At 42.3% G+C, this 19262-nt stretch overlaps 1 protein-coding gene across 2 annotated transcripts; it reads left to right on the top strand.

Annotated features, from left to right (window-relative positions):
• The first annotated feature begins 4497 nt into the window (after positions 1-4497).
• ccdc66 (coiled-coil domain containing 66) lies at positions 4498-19235 on the top strand. Of its 2 annotated transcripts, none has more exons than XM_080424176.1 (21): positions 4498-4636; positions 6468-6526; positions 6953-6975; positions 7099-7356; positions 8412-8631; positions 8954-9059; positions 9148-9230; positions 9330-9376; positions 9540-9617; positions 10186-10320; positions 10884-11155; positions 12171-12255; positions 12718-12879; positions 13182-13332; positions 13523-13615; positions 13779-13992; positions 14219-14417; positions 15656-15708; positions 16404-16594; positions 17575-17726; positions 18799-19235. In XM_080424176.1, exons 1-21 carry the CDS (start codon positions 4626-4628, stop codon positions 18883-18885), a joined length of 2679 nt encoding a protein of 892 aa, XP_080280302.1. In that variant the 5' UTR covers positions 4498-4625; the 3' UTR covers positions 18886-19235. The 2 variants fall into 2 exon arrangements, with proteins under 2 accessions (XP_080280302.1, XP_080280301.1); XM_080424175.1 differs by having other exon boundaries at positions 9537-9617.
• The last annotated feature ends 27 nt before the right edge of the window (positions 19236-19262 follow it).

Raw genomic sequence — 19262 nt, 5'->3', positions numbered from 1 at the left:
TATCCTCCTGGCTAACGGTTAGCTGCTATAGTTCAGTTGGCTTTTCCAATTTTGTTTGTATGTTGTGACGCCTTGTCGCCACCTAGAGGCTTTTACACGTTTTTATTAATTAATCAAATACATTGAAATCAATTGAAATAAACAAATCAATGCAAAATAGCAGCTGCACGGGAGCTAATGTTTGTAGTGCGAACATTTGTTAAATGCCAGTGGTGGAAAAAGTACTCAAATTTTTTACTTAAGTAAAAGTACCAATACTGCAATATAAAAATACTCTGTTACAAGTAAAAGTCCAGAATAAAAAATGTACTCGAGTAAAAGTACAAAAGTATTGGCATAAAAATGTACTTAAAGTATCAAAAGTAAAAGTACTACATATTTGAAAATAGCCGATCTACAAGCTCACAACGCGTCGCGCTGCGACGCGTTGTGAGCTTGTAGATCTGCTATTTTCAAATAGCCTAGGTATAAAACAGGGCTAAAGTGGTTAATGTATGTTTTATAATATCATAATTTATATCTGCAAAGTAACTAGTAACTGAAGTTTTCAAATAATTGTAGTGGAGTAAAAGTACAATATTTGCCTCCGAGATGTAGTGGAGTAGAAGTAAAAGTATTGGAAATTGGAAATACTCAAGTAAAGTACAAATACCTCAAAATTGTACTTAAGTACAGTACTTAAGTAAATATACTTAGTTACTTTCCACCACTGTTAAATGCTAAATGCAATGGTTATATCCAAGGTAGTGACGTGCAGCCTTGAGCAGTGCAACCGTTTCTGTTGTGGCTGACATCACGGAGAGGTGATGCTCATCTCGGTGATGTCAGACACAACGTCAGCAACTTGTGCTGACATCAGCATAAATTGCTGACTGTGGTTAGGCAACGTTTTCTATTGTGTGATGTCAGACGAGTCGACGCTTGATCAGTGAGAGAGAGACAGTGGTGGAAAAAGTACTCAAATTCTTTACTTAAGTAAAAGTACCAATACTGCAATATAAAAATACTCTGTTACAAGTAAAAGTCCAGAATTAAAAATGTACTTGAGTAAAAGTACAAAAGTATTGGCATCAAAATGTACTTAAAGTACCAAAAGTAAAAGTACTAAATATTTGAAAATAGCAGATCTACAAGCTCACATCGCGACGCGTTGTGAGCTTGTAGATCGGCTATTTTCAAATAGCCTATGTATAAAATAGGGCTAAAGTGGTTAATGTGTGTTTCATTATATCATAGTTTATATCTGAAAAGTAACTAGTAACTAAAGTTCTCAAATAATTGTAGTGGAGTAAAAGTACAATATTTGCCTCTGAGATGTAGTGGAGTAGAAGTAAAAGTATTGGAAATTGGAAATACTCAAGTAAAGTACAAATACCTCAAAATTGTACTTGAGTACAGTACTTAAGTAAATGTACTTAGTTACTTTCCACCACTGGAGAGAGATAGTCCAGGGCAGGCATTTTATGCAAAAATGGGGGTCAACCTCCCACTAATTGCAACAAAACCAAACTCAGCTGATTTTGTACCCTCAATATGTCCTGAATCACAGAAAGAAAGGTCGCAAGGAATCATATGAAGGGAAAGTTTTGAAATTTACCTGTAAGTAGCCTATGACCCTACCAAAAACGCGTTTTGGCCCTTTCTGCTAGATTTGACCATGCTGTATTTGTTCCTTGTAGCAAAACAAGGATACAGAATATCAGTGACAAGAATTTATTATGATCACATAATCACACAACTGATCAAGTACTGATCAAACAACTAAATTAAATTATGCACACACAATATCACACTACAAAATGTCATCTTCATCCTCGTCACAGTGCATCTGTATTGAGTTAGTGCAGTTGGACCCTCTGCAGTGTCCATATGCCGGTCCGGAGTGTACTCGATATTGTTCTATTTGCATGTGTATCTCAGGGAGCAGCCTGGCAGTTGCACTTGATGACCCGCAGAAGCTTTTCTGGAGCAGGTGGTAGGGTTTTCTGAATTGGCACAAACCCCTCATTTCAGTATAGGCATTTTACAAAATGACCTAGGACAAATTGCAACAGAACCTCTTTTTTTGTTTCATAAATATGTTAGTAATAACATATCAGAAGTCCTAACAAATCCCAGTGGTGGAACATATTGAAAAATGCTTAAATAGGCGATGTCACAATTTCCCATTGACGCCCATGTTAAAAAAGGATTTAAGCATGTTTTCTTGTCTAATTTCCACAAAAAAGGTTCAATACTGCCCACTATCAACCAGAAACTGTTGGATGCAGTACAGTGCTTGTAAAAAGAAAAAAAGAAAAAAAATCTTAACCCTTCGAGTGCTATTGCTGTATGTTATGCATTTTATGCATTGTTCTGAACTAATGTTCATTTCATATACATTTTTATGTGAAGCACTTTAAGCTGCATTTTCTGTATGAAAGTGAAATAAAGTTATTAATATTATTAATATCAACAGTAATGGCCAGCACAGCTGGCTCAGAAGACTGAAGAATGGTATTCCGTAAGGGTCTGTTCTCTCCTCAATGCTGTTTAACATCTATCTATGACCTACCAGATACAACATAAAAAAAATATGGTTATTTGGACGACCTAGCCATCATGCTGAGATGACTAACATGGAAGCATAGACCAACAAGATGGCCGTAGCTGAATGGGTAGAGAGCCCGCCTCAGGAGCAGAAGGTCTCAAGTTTGATTCCCAGCCCTGCCACGTTGTTGAGGTGTCCCGATGACCTGTGCAATACACTGAAAACTTCTGAAACTGAAAACTTAATTTCTCCCACGGGATCAAATAGGTTTAATTATTATTGAAGGTGATGGAAGATGGTCTCAACCAAGACATGGGCACCATGGTAGCCTACCTCCGCAGGTGGCATCTGTAGCTCAGCATTGGGAAGACAGTGTCGGCGGCATACCATCTTGACAACAGAGAAGCAAAAATAGGTTTTTGCTTCACGGACATGTTCGTTGACAACATGCGCCTGGAATTCGAGCAAGCCCCACGTCAGAATACATCTAGTTAGGACACTGTTCTTCAAGCAACACCTAGAAGAAGTTAAGGCCAAGGTGTCATCAAGGGTCTCGCTGGCGAGCCACTGCCAAGACACTACAAATATCCATGCAAGCCCTGGTCCTCTCTGCAGCCAGCCCATCCTGGTGCCGAAGCCCACACGTCAAAAACATTCATGTCGCCATCAACAGCTTCCTCCGGATCATAGCTGGTTGCCTGAAGCCCACCTGTTCTACCTGCTAGTCCTCAAGGAATGAACCAGGCCAGCCATCGGCGGGAGGCTGCTACCCTCGCCGTGGCAAGGAAAGCCCAGAAACAAGACTGGCACATCCTGCATCACACCACAATGACGGCAGTGCCGCCAAGCAGACTCAAGTCCCGCCATCCCTTCAATAAGGTAGCACAAGAGATGCTCTGTTCTATCCCTGAGGACCTGTCTATCAACGCATTGCTGGCGAGATCTTGGAAGCAGGAGTGGGAGACAGCCGGGCCCACACAAATCCATCACTACATCAACGACCCGGGGGGGGGGGGGGGCAATGGACCCTCCTGAACCACCTACACACTGGGGTCAAATGCTTCAAATCATCAAAGAAGAGGTGGGGCTTGGCAAACAGCGCAGCATGCCAGTGTGGCGAGCCTATAAGCAGACAAAGGTGGTCCAAATAGGAAACAGGTGGTAATTATATTATAATGACCGCCTGTTTCCTATATGGACCACCCTCATAAGCCTGCCTCTTTGGCATATAGGACCAGAGAAAAGGGCATGGCTACGTGATGTTAAGCTTGACATCTGACGATACATCAGATCCTCTTGAGTAGTTTGGGTGATGGTTCCACTATTGGAAATATTGGATGTGGTACACAGTAATAATAATAACAATGACCATTATTATACTTTAACAAACAGAAAATGCAGTCCTTTACATCAACAAAATCACATGCACAGTGCTTCACATAAGAATGTATATGAAATGAACATGAAAACCGAGTGCATATAAATGCATAATGCATAACATACAGAAATGGCACTTGAAGAGTTAAGATTTTTTTCTACTTCTTTTTTTTTTTTAAACAAGCACTGTAATGCATCCAACACAGTTTCTGGTTGATAGTGGACAGTATTGAACCTTTTACGTTGCATTGCCAAAGCAAGTGTCAAAATATAATGAAAACAGTTTAAGAAAATCGGGAAAGTATACAGTTGGAGGGGGCACAGCATCGTCGTCGTTATATACATGTTATATAGCCTACACAGGGTATAAAGCTTTTTGAAACAAATAGCAACACACACACGCGCACACACACACACACACACACGCACACGCACACACACACACACACACACACACACACACACACACACACACACACACACACACACACACACACACACACACACACACACACACGCACGTTGTGATTGGTCATATGGAGCCGGATTTTCAACCAGTCAGTGAAGCCGTTACTGGTCGTTGTCAGCAACGGACATACACAGTATATTGTGGTTGACAGATAAAAATGTTTTTCTTCTAATAACGCTCCGTTTGCTGGCCAGTTGGAGGTTTTAAATCCACGTTTAAGTCAAACATCAATGAGTATTATCTGCAAACATGAACCTTGGGTAAGTTCGTCCTTCTATTTATTTAAAAACAGCGATAGCCCAGCTAACGTATTATTTAGGCCATCTGCTGTGGGATGGATTTGAATATTTTACAAGCATGCTTCGGCAGCGTTTATATCTACAGTTTGTACATAAGCCTACAGCATAGTTAACTTGATCAACAATTCTTAAGTAAACCGTAGACAGCCGCGTTAAAGCCGCGTAGATAGGCTATAACATTTGTAAGGTTATAAATGTGTATGTTAGAGTTAGCGTACTGCAGCCAGTAGACACATTAAAAAAATAAATCGACTTAATATGATTGACCTATACACCTTGATATGAAGGTGCCTTCATATCAACATTGTTGATATGAAGCTTAAAGCTACAAGGTCGCCATCGGGCAGTCAGTCCATTCAGAATGTGTATGTTAATTATTTACAACATAGTCTTGTCATCCTATATTTCATATTGGCTACTGGGTGGGAGGAACGGCCGGCGGACCTCGGCACGTCGGTTACTCGGTATGACACTGACATAACCATAAACAAACCCGACACGCCCATATATGGACATCCAGTTTTCCAGAGCAACAGATCCAACCGCTATGCCCATATATGGTCATGTCAATGATGTCATGTGCATATATAGGGAACCAACCAACTTCAAACTCGGGGCGCGCATGGGCAAGGACTCCAGGGAGTGCGTCAGTGCTTGTCCGTGCCTGCCATGGAGTTATAGACCGCCGAAGTCTGACGTCATTTACACATCCTTTGTTTGTCTACCTGGTTCGCAGTTTTCCACCCCCGTTCTGAATCCCATAGACGTATTTAATATCGCGTCAAATAAGAACTGTGTTCCAAAAATAAACAAATGACCCCGGCGTGTTGACTCTTATGGATATGAAGCATCAACTGACGGTGAGAAAACGCTAATGTTACTTCCGCCGAATTAGTTACATTTTCGCCAGAAACAGACTGTATCAAATATAAGTGACTGACTATCATAAACTATACAGAACCTCCTCCCTGACAATAACGCCGACACGCGGTGTTTATTTTTGGACCACAATTCTTATATGAGACGATTCTAAGATGACCCAATGTTATTCTCCATAGAGAAATTACTTCCGCAAACCTGGGGATGAACGAGTCACGTCAGGACTTCGGTGCTCTATTCGAACGACTATGGAGTTCCCTGATGTCATCAGTATATGCCCATATATTGGCATATATATTGCCCATATGGCTGGAAAGCTGTTCTGGACAACTGGATATTCATCAGGGAACTCCATATATGGGCATAAAGGGGACACGGACTGATAGATACAGAGATCTCCACATATGGACATAAAAGGGACACGGGTAGGCAGACGGATACAGATATCTCCATATATGGGCACAAAAGGGACGCAGACAGACGGGTACAGCAGGTACTCTGACAAAGCCCCGACACTGACTCAGGGTAACTGGAATGCTCTCCCCAATTTTTGAGCCTCAAGTTCTCCTTCTATTATAATAGCTATAACTTGGCCCTGTTCCATCATGTCTCTGGAGTCTGCAAGTCTGCAACCATGCATAGGCTATATATGTTCCAGTGGAACATATATAGCCTATATATATGTTCCATTTGAAGTCATATCTTACAGCTTAATATTTCATAGTGGAACAGTTCCACTATGAAATATTAAGCAGTACAATTTGTCTGATGTTTATCACAGGACTACTGACAAAGTACACGTTTGACAACATTACACAGCATCCATTCAGACAGTAAATGAAACAGGACAGTACATAATAAGACTCAGTTTAATGTCCCAGTTCTGACCTTTCCCCTCTGTTTTTGAACACAGAGATGGTTTACTGTTTGAACTTGAGAACGGAAAACCCAGACTAATTCTACTCAACCATGGTAAGACACGTCCAACTTTGTTAACGGCATAGTATGTTCACCAGAACATTATAGTTGAACTAAGGGGTGAAATTATGAATACAATAATTATTGATTCATAGAAAATCGTTTTTGTAATTGAATTGGTTTAGTGATATATATAATGTAAAAACGTTTAATGTGTGCTATTTAAACTTAATCAAAAGGTGAATTAATGTCTTTGTTTCATTTTACAAACAGAAAAGTAATGTTGTTGACTGCTGGATACCTTTTACTTTTTTACCCTTTTCTTCTTTTTCTTTAACCATAATTGTACAGTCTAAATTAATCACATACATTAATCGGACAATAATAATACTTATAATAATAATTGAAATAACGTAAAATATCATCACTGTTGTTGAGTGTGATCTGTGTGCACTGTTAACTGTTCATGTTCTACTGCAGGAGCTGAGAAGAAGCCAGCTAAGGTAGGACTAGCTCTCTGATTATGGCTGTAAACTGTCCGCACTGCTCGGTTGCCACTAACCATTCATATCGGTGTGTTTTTATTTATTTATCTTTTTGGATGTCTGTGTGCGTGTGTCTGTCAGCTGTCTACCTCGTGGAAGCCTCCTGTTGGCCAGAGAAGCAGACAAGCCTCCCGTCTGGATGAGGAGCTGCCGAGAGAGGAGGAGGTGACTGGCAAACGCAGGGAGGCCAGGAGGAAGACGAGATTTGCAGTAGCAGGTACCTCTTCCACCTCCTCTACACACGATGCACCAGGAAGGAGTGGAACGAAGCCACTGACATCACGCAACACTTCAAAAGCCAATCACCTTGCAGTGGGAGGGGCTAAAGTTGCACCTAGGGTAAGACGTGATTCTGATTATGTATTATTTCAAGAATAATTTAATACAACAATAATTGTAAACATATTTATTTTATTAAATGTAATATATATTTATTAAAAACAGTGTGGGTTTGCTTTATTGCTGGTGGCCAGTATGTAGTTGGGGTAGTGACGCCAGAACAGGGGGGCCAGAGGACTTTTGATCTCCTCACTTTTTCAAGGATTATTATTTCACCTGCGGTCCGCTGGCCGCCTCAATGGGCCTGAAACTTGTGTGAGAGAGTGTTGCAATGATGTGTATACGTGTGTGCGCTGCCCGCAGTCGGTGAAGGAGCTACCTGCAAGAAGATGATTAAAATCCAAACAGAAACGTTATGAGACAATCTCTCTCTCTCTCTCTTGTTTTTTGGGAACTTTTTTCTGCCTTAATGGGCAGGAAACGGGGAGAGAGAGACATGCAGCAAAGATCGTCTGGAACAGGAGTCAAACCTGCGATGTGCTGTCAGGCTATATTAGAGCCTAAGTGCCCCGACTGCTAGGACAGCTAGGGCAGTGGTCGGGGCCTTTTATGCATTTTAATCATATTCCTGCAGGCGAGTTTATTTGTGAAGGTGCGGCTCTGTCGCTGACTGCGGGCAGCACACACCCACATATACAGTAGCTACACATACACATTACACACACAGCCACCGCTCTGTTCAGTTCAGAGGTGTAGTATGGTGAGATGCGTTATGGTTTGCAGTCATAAGGCAGGAGTAGAGGGCTTAACTAGTTTACTTCTTTTAATTGTGTGTAGTGCTGCCTTCTGTCACAAGCACTACACAAGTACCATACTAAGGTACTGCACTTTGCACCAGGTGGTCACCAAGCTTCCGGTGCTTCCACAAGGACACAAATGAAACGTGTGTGTGTGTGTGTGTGTGTGTGTGTGTGTGTGTGTGTGTGTGTGTGTGTGTGTGTGTGTGTGTGTGTGTGTGTGTGTGTGTGTGTGTGTGTGTGTGTGTGTGTGTGTGTGTGTGTGTGTGTGTGTGTGTGTGTGTGTGTGTGTGTGTGTGTGTGTGTGTGTGTGTGTAGGTTTCAGACAACGGGTCCAAAAACATGCCCTCTAGATTCACCAATTGTAAAACAGGACTACCAACCAATGAGGAGGACACGGCGGGCCTTCATCACAACCGGCTGAACCCCCTGGCCAATGGAGTGTATCTGACCAGTCAGCAGCTGCAGCAGATTCTCAGCTCCATTCAGAACTCAGCCTCCACCAATCAGAGCTCAGAAGAGGAACAACATTGGCAGGGTCAGCTGAATGGGAGGAGGAACAAATAAATCACTGGTTAAAAAAAAAGAAATAACAGGACATTTGTCTGAGAATGTTACCATGACATGTTACCATGACATGTTACCATGACATGTTACCATGGAGGGCTCACTAATGAATTCCGTCTGAAAGCGTTAATTAGTGAAATGGCATTTGAAAATAAATCTGAAAACCACCACCAAATGTAAATCATTTATAACATAAGAGATTCAGGACAATCTAGAACACTTCACTCAGTCATACACAAGACGTGATGGTGCCATGCTAAACGTCACCTCTGTATTCTGTTTGGTTTGTCCAGGAAGCCGGTGTGACTCCACAGTGAAGGAGGCAGCTGGAGAAGGAGAAGTTGAAGGAGAAAGGAGCCCTGGCAGTAGAACTGGCATATCAGAGGAGAAGGAGAACAAGTGAGGAGACTGAATCAATGTTTCTGATAGACGTGAACAAGCTACAACATAGAATTTATAATAATCATAATGTGTGTGTTTCAAACAGCGTATTGATCTGGTTGGGAGACAGAGAAACTGAGAGCAGAGTTTCTCAGAATGACAAGAAGACTCGGTGGAGGAGAGAACTAGGTACACACACACACACACACACACACGCACGCACGCACGCACGCACAAATAATAAAATGCTAAAACATGTTTCTGTGAATGTTTGTGTGTGTACTGTAGATGAGCAGGTAGCTGTGCAGCAGAAAAGAGTAGCTTCAGAGAGACAGGTAAGATGTTACTGATCTCACCGACGTCAACATAATATTATGTTGACGTATTATTAGCATATTATGGTCCTATTATTATCACAACTCATCCAAAATACATGCATACTTTACGATGCAATCAATGGCATTTCTCTCTTCTTTAATAATGGGTGTGTTTCAGCAGGATGGCGATGGTGCATTGTCAGTTCAGAGCTCTGCCAGAGAGCTGCCTGCTGTCGTCAAGTCAAACTTCAGACTGAGAGTAAGACATATGCACACACACACACACACTAGGGCATTCACGAATAGTGATTTTTAGCATTCGAATTATTCGACCTATAAGTATTCGAATATTCGATTAATCGATTTGATTATAAAAAATAAAATAATATTATTTTTTTATTTTATTTTTTTCAATGGCATTGATGACTCGACTCAAGGAATGCGAGTTGACGTCACACCAGAGCTCACAGCTGCATGTCTGCTGTAGAAAAGTCACTAAAAAAAATAAATAGAATAGAATAATCGAATAGTGGTTTGATAGTCGAATAGTCGGTTTGATATTCGAATATTCGACTATTCGGTGAATGCCCTAACACACACACACACACACACACACACACACACACACACACACACACACACACACACACACACACACACACACACACACACACACACACACACACACATTCAGAAGTACAAACATATATACACACACACACACACACACACACACACACACACACACACACACACACACACACACACACACACACACACACACACACACACACACAGAGTCACTGACATATCAAAGTGTTGTGTAGGAGGGATGTGCAGAAGAGTGTGTGAAAGGAGGAGAGAAGAGAGAGGAGGAGAGGAGGAGGTGGCTGGAGCAGTTGGACAGACAGAAAGAGGAGAACACTGTGAGGAGGAGGCAGGAGAAAGACCTCCTCAAGCAGGTACAGTAGAAATACATTGCTGTGTAGTGTTCAATACACAGTAGAAACACTTCATAGTAGAAACACTACACATGGTAGAATCAGTTTAAAGACGAGCTAAAATGAAGGAAAAAAAAATTAGGGGGGCTGTTAGGGTTTAAATGTCTTGCTCAGGAGACACAACAGAGGTGAACTGGTGACCTTCTGCTTACCAGATGGCCTCTCGCTAACCACACTAAGCTATAGCCTAGCTACTAGACCAGATATGCAAACTGCAAATCAAATGAACCCCGGTGTAAATGAAACGCCCATGTAACAGGATTTAACTAGAGAGGGAGTTTGTTTATAATTGTGTGCCTTCCATTTTGTTAATGCTTTTATTTATTTTTGTATATGGTTTGGATTACCACTAAAAGTTAACCCTCTCTGGGGCAGTATTTTGGGCTTTGTTAAAAGGTAATATCCCAGAGAGGTGCATGGAAACTCATTACACACAGTAGAAACACTACACAACCAGTGCCTTAATGTGGTGCCTTGCCATACAGGACCACATGTTAAACTTGCATTATGTTCCGTCTCTCCAGACAGAAGACTACGAGCACTGGGCCATGCACTTTGACTCCCTCCACAGGAGAATTCCTGTTCCTCTACCTACCTCCACCTTGCCCCCAACCACCCTGTCCTCATCCACCCTGCCTACAGCCCCAGGTGGAGGTACAGAACGGGTAGAGTCGGAGGTGGGCAGGGTCCCCTCCTCCAGCCTGTCCCTGGTCTGGGACAACCTGAGCAGCTGTGGAGCAGAGAGTGTTGGCCGGGCCAGCGTCGACACTGCTGCTGGATATAACAACCGGGCCAGGTAGAGGACAGATGAGTGATGGACAGAATATACTGTAAAGAGCTGTTGATGCTTATCCTCCGTCTATCATCGGGACTACAGCACACAAACTATCTTGTTATCAGATCATTTGATAAGAGGATTACAATTAGACAATAGCTTTACCAGAAGACAACACAGTTCATAAGTTAACAGTAAATAATAGGTAGGTTTACCTGTAGACAATGAAGGTTTACCAGTGGACAACAGGTAGGTTTACTAGTAGGCAGTATATAGGTTTATCAGCAGACAATCGGTAGGTTTACCATTAGGCAATATGTTGAATTTTACCAGCTCAGTGGCCTTATGGTTATATTAGAATATCCGCCCTGGGATTCGGAGGTTATATTAAAGACTAAAAATGGATGATACTGTAGACATTTTGTATCTCAATATTTCATATTTTTATGTTTTTCTTTTCATAAATGACTGGCCGATTTTATACTTCATCGTATGACAGTGTAGTGCGAAAATATCTGCAAGCTCAACGTGTCCCAATGGGTTGTGAGCTTGTAGATTTATTTTTAAATTTTTTAAAAACAATGCCCATAATAGGGACACCACAAGAGCTTGTAACTAAATATGAACTACTGTACATTATTGGTTCCATTGGAACACAGGTTATTATGTTTGTACATACAAGGTTTCCGCCTGACAGCGACTATATGCTACAGTATATTGTATTTCACCTTTATTTTACCAGGAATAGTCCCATTGAGATCTCTGAAAATGACCATTTCTTTTGCAAGGGAGTCTTGGCCAAAACAGCAGCAAACAAAGATTCAATTTCAATTGTATTGTTGGACAATAGACAAAAGTCGACAAAAGTCAATGTGTTTACATGTACATTCTTGTTCATTTTTACATTAGACTGACGTACGTGTGTGTGTGTGTGTGTGTGTGTGTGTGTGTGTGTGTGTGTGTGTGTGTGTGTGTGTGTGTGTGTGTGTGTGTGTGTGTGTGTGTGTGTGTGTGTGTGTGTTTTCGTGCGCTCCAGTCACCTGCGAACCATGACTGCCTTACTTGACCCTGCTCAGATAGAGGAGAGAGAGCGGAGGAGAATCAAACAACTGGAACTACAGGTGAGAGGAGTGTGTTTTGGTTCCTTTGCACCATAATGGCCAATTTCAATGTCTCCTCAGTTGAGAATAATTGCACCACACTATCCAAAGATGAATTCTGTAAAGTAGCGAGGTTGAGTTTAGTGTGAGGTGGCATCTACCCATGCTGAATGAATGGTCAGTGGCCATATAATCCCCAGGGATACAATAGGGCTGCTAACCAATCGGCAGTCGGCACAAGGTTATCGTTCTCTCAGTTCTTTTATCACCCCCTCAGCCAGGACTAATAAAGGTTGGGTATGTAATTCAATATAGAGTGGAAAAAACATAAGGACATAAAATGTTAAATACAGAACATTAGAAGCGAATAAAAAATGTCAGCTGGAACAGCAGAAAAATTTAAAAGGATTTGTCCTTTTTTCTCTTTATTTCCCGGTCTCTTAATTTCTTTCCGTCTGTCTGTCCCTCTCTCCCCCTCATCAGAGGGCGATCGAGGCTCAGGTGGAAGAGCGTCGGCAACGGAGGGAGAGAGAGGAGGAGATGAGGAGAGAGGAGGAGAAGATGGAGGAGAGGAGAGTGGAGGAGGAGAGGAGAGAACTACAGAGGCAATATGAGTTGAATACACTGAGAGACAAACAGAAGGAGGTACACACACACACACACACACACACACACACACACACACACACACACACACACACACACACACACACACACACACACACACACACACACACACACACACACACACACACACACACACACACACACACACACACACACACACACACACACACACACACCCATAGTGTGATCAATTGGTCAACCCACTGTGGAGAAAAATGTATGCGGACGGACTGACAGAGTTTTGTGCATTTAATAGTTAAGTTGGCTGTGAAATGCATTTGAGAAAACTGACTTTAGCACATTTGTTTGTACCTGTATAGGAGAAGCAGTTTGTCCGGCAGCAGCTGTTATATCAGAGTGTCCAGAATGCCCAACAGGAGGCGCTGCACTTGAAACAGAAACAGAGGATCATAGAACTCAACAGGAAAGGTCATGATGTCGGCAGACTTCTGGAGTCTATAGGACACAATGGTAAATAGTTGTATTTATTTATTTATTTTTACCTTTTATTTGAGATTATATTCATCTCTAAATTCAATATAGGAGCTAGAACAGTGGCGAGAGCGGCAGCTAACAGACCTACGCCATCTGCTTTGGAAACTAATCATATCACTGTCCCCATATGAAGGAGTGTAGTAATGTACTGTACATGTGTTATTAGGTAATAGGGTGGAGGAGGTAGCGGGTCCAGAGAGGACTGATGAGGAAGAGAAGACCATTGTCTCTCCACGCAAAGACATCTCTGTCCAAACTGGTTAGTACTACTACTACTTTAATGTTCTTATCGTATTGTTATCTTGTGTACGAGTAAAAATAAAGGTATTGTCCTCAGACATTGTAGCAGCAATAATGAAAGACATTGTTGACATTGTAGCAGCAATAACGAAAAAACAAAAACTGTGTGTGCGTGCCTCCAGAGTGTCTCCAGACACCTCCTCGTCCTCTTCTCTCTCCGCCTCCTGCAGGGAGAAATGACAAGGAGAACCCCAGGCTGCCTGGAGGAGAGAGAGGTGGAGAAAAGAAAGCAGAGAGGAGAGGAGGAGAAGGGACAGCTGGAGACCTCTATGAGCGCTTTGCCAGAACAGACAAGAGCAGTAAAAGAGTGAAGAGACCAGATTGGAATGTAAACAGGTACGTATGCGTATACACACACACACACACACACACACACACACACACACACACACACACACACACACACACACACACACACACACACACACACACACACACACACACACACACACACACACACACACACACACACACACACACAGAGTCTCCATTCCTTTCGTCATCTCTATTCTCGTCTCCTCTCCATGGCGTGTCTCTCATCCCCTTATCTCTCTCCTTGCAGACCCAGTGGGAGTTTTGTTCCGGCATCAGAGCGTTACCCTCCCTCCCTCCAGAGGAGCAGACAGGAGGCACGGCTGAGGAGACAGGCCGACCTCCTGGCTCTGCAGGAGAGGAACTGCCTGTCTAGGACTGATAATCATAACCCTGGTCCTAGCTCTAACCCGGGTCCAAACACCAAAACCAGCCCTTCTACAAAAGAGGTAGGTGGATTTGGTGGAGCCAAGTTAGTTTTATATTTGATTCATTTTAATGATATGCTATCAGACATCCAAGGATAACATGATAAAGTGAAAACAACTTATTTTCCGGCCTCTGATCAAATGGTTCATAGCCTCCTCCACCACGGTGAGTTTAGAGAAAGCTCTGCTTTAACCCATTGATACCTGGAACTGTGTCATTTTTAGATTTGAGCTAAAAAAGCATTATTTGACACTTTGGCTATTCAAAAATAGCAGATATACAAGCTCATAGCGCGGCACCGAGTGCCGCGCTACGAGCTTGTATATCTGCTATTTTTGAAAAATCGTGAAAATATGTGCAAATCTTTGAATATATAACATTTTTAACTCAAATCTTTGCTTCTGGGGGTCCCTGGAACAAAATATTTTGATGGGGGTCCGTGGCCAAATACATATAATTTTGGGGGTCCTTGACATGAAAAAGATTGAGCACCACTGACATAGAAACATACGTTTTTCAGAAAACTGTTGAGATTTAGGAGACATGTAGAATCGGCTTCAGGTCTCAATGGGTTAAATAGTGGGCCTTCACCTGAGCCAGCGCTGTCCCTAGCCCTTTGTAGCTGGTATCCATATATAAGACCATCTCATCCTCCAGGTCTGGAGCTGTCAGAACCAGAAGGCCCGCTGCTCTTTGGTATCCCAATCAAACTAAATGTTAACAGCTGGTTAGGTGGTTCAGAGGCACAACCACTGTGGAGAACCTCCTGTCGAAACTGCAAATCAGAAGCCAGTCCAAGTTACACAAAGCTGATTCTGCAAATGAATTTAAAACCCAAAGGCCTAGTACTTTACCTAGAAAGGTAACATTGCTGTATTCATGTTAGGTTATCCTTGAGGGGAAGTTGTGCCACAGAAATCGATAGTTCACCAATGTCGGTGTAATGCGAGCAGTGATGTCAGAAAGCGAAATAGACATTTCTTTTTCTTTTTTTTTAAACATATTTTGATTATCTGCTTTGTTTGTGTATTATGTTAAAAGTGATTTTGAGACCTAGTTTGCCCTATATTCAGGAAATGTAATCGCTATGTCAGGATCCTCACTCGCAGAGAACAGAAGCAACAGATGAAGTTGAACATTATTGATCAATATTACCAAAACCCTAACCCTCGATTTTCGATTTTCTTTTGATGGACTGACCTACTGGTTGACTGATCTTCTAGTTTGTGTTTTTACTGACTGTTTCTCTTGTCTCCAGGTGGACAGTAAAACCAGAGAGGTGTCTGTGTGTCCATCTATCCACAGTGAGAGGTGAGGCACGACTTACACTATTTCTGTCTGTCACAGAAGGTCAGGCTAATGAATATAATTATCAGCTTCCTTTCTCCTAAAACCAGCAGTACCAGGCCTCTTGGTAGGATAGTTGGTAAACCAGCAGTACTAGGGGCCCTGGTAGGATAGAAACCAGCAGTACTAGGGGCCCTGGTAGGATATAAACTAGCAGTACTAGGGGCCCTGGTAGGATAGAAACCAGCAGTACTAGGGGCCCTGCTGTGTGCCTTACTTTTCTAACACTTGAATGTAAATGGGTCTCATGCTAAAACATTTTTTGTCAAATCTTCCTTTCCTTTTAACACAATTCAAACACATATTAGAAGGAGTAGGCTTTTAGAACAATATGACTTATTCTTGACTGTTTAACTAATAGCACAGAGTGAGGGTAAATGGAATTCTGTCTGGCCAAGTTTCTCCTACAAGTGTGCTTTTTCTGCTATTATATATCCAAACAAATATGTGTGGGAGCAGGTGTTATTTCCACATTGACAAAACCATGATGACTTTATTCTATCATTGTCTTTAAAATATCTTTAAAGAACTGGAACTCTCTTTTTCAAAAGTTCCAGTTTGTTTACGGGTGAGAAACAACTTAAAACACTATATAACCTACACTATGTAACCTGTATGTCTTACCAGGACATAAAAAAAGTTCTGTTTCCTCTCTGCAGGGGGCACTCTCCACCAGTTCCTGCTGTTAGACACGGACAGAAGACACGCCCACTCTCCTCCTCTCAGCCCCGCCCACTGAGTGACAGCTCCTGTCTACACCCAGCCCTGTCCACCACCCCTCCCTCCCAGCTGGACTTTGTTCCCTACATCAGAACTGATGAAGTTTACCAACTACATACCGCACACACAGGTTGATAATACTATACAACACAAACCCAACTCATAACACACTCGACAACACAGAGGTTAACCACTTGAACCCTAGCATCCATATTATGGGGGGGAACATTAGCAAAAAAAATGCAGATCTATAAGCTCACAAGCTTGTAGATTGGTTGTTTTTGGCAACGAGAATTTGTGTTGACGCAAAGAAGCGGTCCAAGTACAGAGTCTGGAGGGTTTAACCCATTAAAACCGGGAAAGCATCAGTGTCATTTTAGATTTTAGCGTTGGCTAAAAGCTATTCAAAAATAGCAGATATACAAGCTCACAAAAAAATCTTGAAATAACTTACTGGTTTAGAAGGCATTTGTAGAATCAGCCTCAGGTCTTAATGGGTTAAGTGATTTCTAATCTGTCAAGAACAGATTCTGCTCTGCGTTGGAATCTGTCGGGGGGGTTCGTCATAACGCGTACGCACTGGCCTACAAGTGGGCGTGCCTTCAGATCAGAAAGCAGGCCGCGCTTTACCCAATCAAATGTAGTGGGCGGGATTTACGTGTCCACCGATCCTTCCCCACTCGAAACAAACCGAAACTCATTTAACAATAGCGTCCTCGGAGCAGACAAAACCACGGAAAGATATTCACATTTTAACTTACTCTTTCATCATAGAAACAAAGTGGGCTTATAACCAAAACGATCCATGTTCTCTGGGAGAAGTGGTGTTAGTGTTCCGTGGAGAAATATTGTTAGTGGGAATGAAAACATAGTCGCACCACCGGAAGTGAAAGGCTGAAGGCAGACCAAAACCCCGGTTTCCTTGCGCACGGGTGCTACGTCAACATCCTCGCAGAGCCAACTGAGATAGTAAAAAACAGCAGAGGGGGCTGTTTTTCCTTTTCATTTGGCGATGGGTTCCCAGATAGTGATTTCTAATACAATACATACATCCTGCAAGTGTGTCAGGTGTTTACACAGATAACGGGTAACGTTCTCTTCTCTCCGCAGACCCCCTCCAGATGAACTCTCCCACTTATCTCCCCCCTGCTCCTCATCCTCGCACTCCGAGAGGCAGACCTCCTCTGCTCCACAATACATACACAGTTGCACAAACACACAGACAGCAGGAGATCCTCAGAGGACTGGCTCAGCTCAGACAGGTACACACACACAAGTCTTTTTAAGTCATTAGATGGTGGTCCAGAACATAAAGGCTCATTAAAAGATTCATATTCATAAGTTTGTAACAATGTCAGAACTATATTAGGCATTAGTGACTAGTCCCTATGATGGAGCTATGGTTGAAAATTGCTTGTCACTTTGAGGAGAAGCAAAAGGGGGAAGAACTGGGATATAGAAAGGGCACAGTCACATGTGCTTCATATGCATCACAAGTGTCTGCTTCCCCGTTTAAAAAGGGTGGAGCATCCCATTGCGGCGCGTTGAATCGCGTTAAGTTCAACACGTCTCAAGTCTCTTGACGCGTATGAAATGCATTTGTGACCGTGCCCGTGAGGAGCAAAGACGAGGGAGAGAGCAAACTAAACTGACCAGCCCTCGGTTTGTGTTTGCAAATTTTAGACAGACGGCAGTGACGTGTGATTTGGGAACCTACGGGAGTGCTTGGCAAACCCTGCCCCTGGAATCGAAACCGCAACGCCGACCTTTTACAGAATGTATATTTACTAACCCATTAAGACCTGAGAAGATTCTAGAAATGTCTTCTAAATCCTAACAGTTTTTTGAAAAAAAATCTAAAAAAAATATTTTTGAGATTTTTCAAAAATAGCAGATATACAAGCTCGTAGCGCGGCACTCGGTGCCGCGCTATGAGCTTGTATATCTGCTATTTTTGAATAGCCAAAGAAATCTAAAGTGACACAGATGCGTTCCAGGTATTAATGGGTTAAGTTACAGGCTACATGTTATGTTATAGGTTAATACTTATAGGATATATACCACCCAAAGAGTGTATAAACTAATGGAGACTTGCTTCTCTGCTGGCTTAATTGCATCTATTTGCCTACTGTTAAAGATGCTTAGTCTGTTCATTGATTGTGATTCATCCAATGGAAGCGGTCGGTGGTGCGGTTTAGATTCCAGGGTGCGGTTTAGATTCCAGGGGCGGGGTTTGCAACCACTCCCGTAGGTTCCCATTCCCAAATTGCGCAGCAGTGACATACTATAGCTACATGGTTGACACTGTTGGTCTTTTTCCTGTCTGTCTGTTAGGGTCTCCTTCAAAAGCAGCGGGAGTTGGAGTCATCTCTAAACCCCCAGCTGATTCACCATGACAACCATCTCAGCTCCTCCCCATAGACCACCCAGCAAGTGAACTTTCCCCCTCAGAGGATGACATCGACAGTGGCACCCGTAACCTTTAGATACTGAACCACGTGACCTGCATCAGTGAGCGTACCTTGTGTTGGTTAAAATTAGCTGACAGCACTTTATTGACCTGCTGACTGGAACTGTGGCTGGTGTTTTTTTTATGTGAATTTAAGTTCTATGTGGCTTCAGTGTGCTAGCAACTTGGCTGTTAAAACCACTTTGTATTTAAATGACTTCAGGCTCATAAACTGAGACGACAAAGTATTTAAATGACTTCGGGCTCAAAGTGAGACGACAAAGTAACAACTGAAGATTTAAACTGTAATTTTGGTGTGAATGTGAATGTGAATAATAAAGTATTTTTT

The sequence above is a fragment of the Gymnoscopelus braueri genome (assembly GCF_963280865.1).
Source record: "Gymnoscopelus braueri genome assembly, chromosome: 3".
Lineage (NCBI taxonomy): Eukaryota > Metazoa > Chordata > Actinopteri > Myctophiformes > Myctophidae > Gymnoscopelus > Gymnoscopelus braueri.
The sequence above is the reverse complement of the archived record's forward strand: the minus strand, read 5'-3'. Positions and strand labels throughout refer to the sequence as shown.

What these genes read in the sequence shown, in the direction of transcription:
- ccdc66 (XM_080424175.1), top strand. An exon ending in TCAGAGGAGAAGGAGAACAA is followed by an intron (nt 9,060 to 9,147) that starts GTGAGGAGACTG and finishes TGTTTCAAACAG; the next exon opens with CGTATTGATCTGGTTGGGAG. An exon ending in GGATATAACAACCGGGCCAG is followed by an intron (nt 11,156 to 12,170) that starts GTAGAGGACAGA and finishes CGTGCGCTCCAG; the next exon opens with TCACCTGCGAACCATGACTG.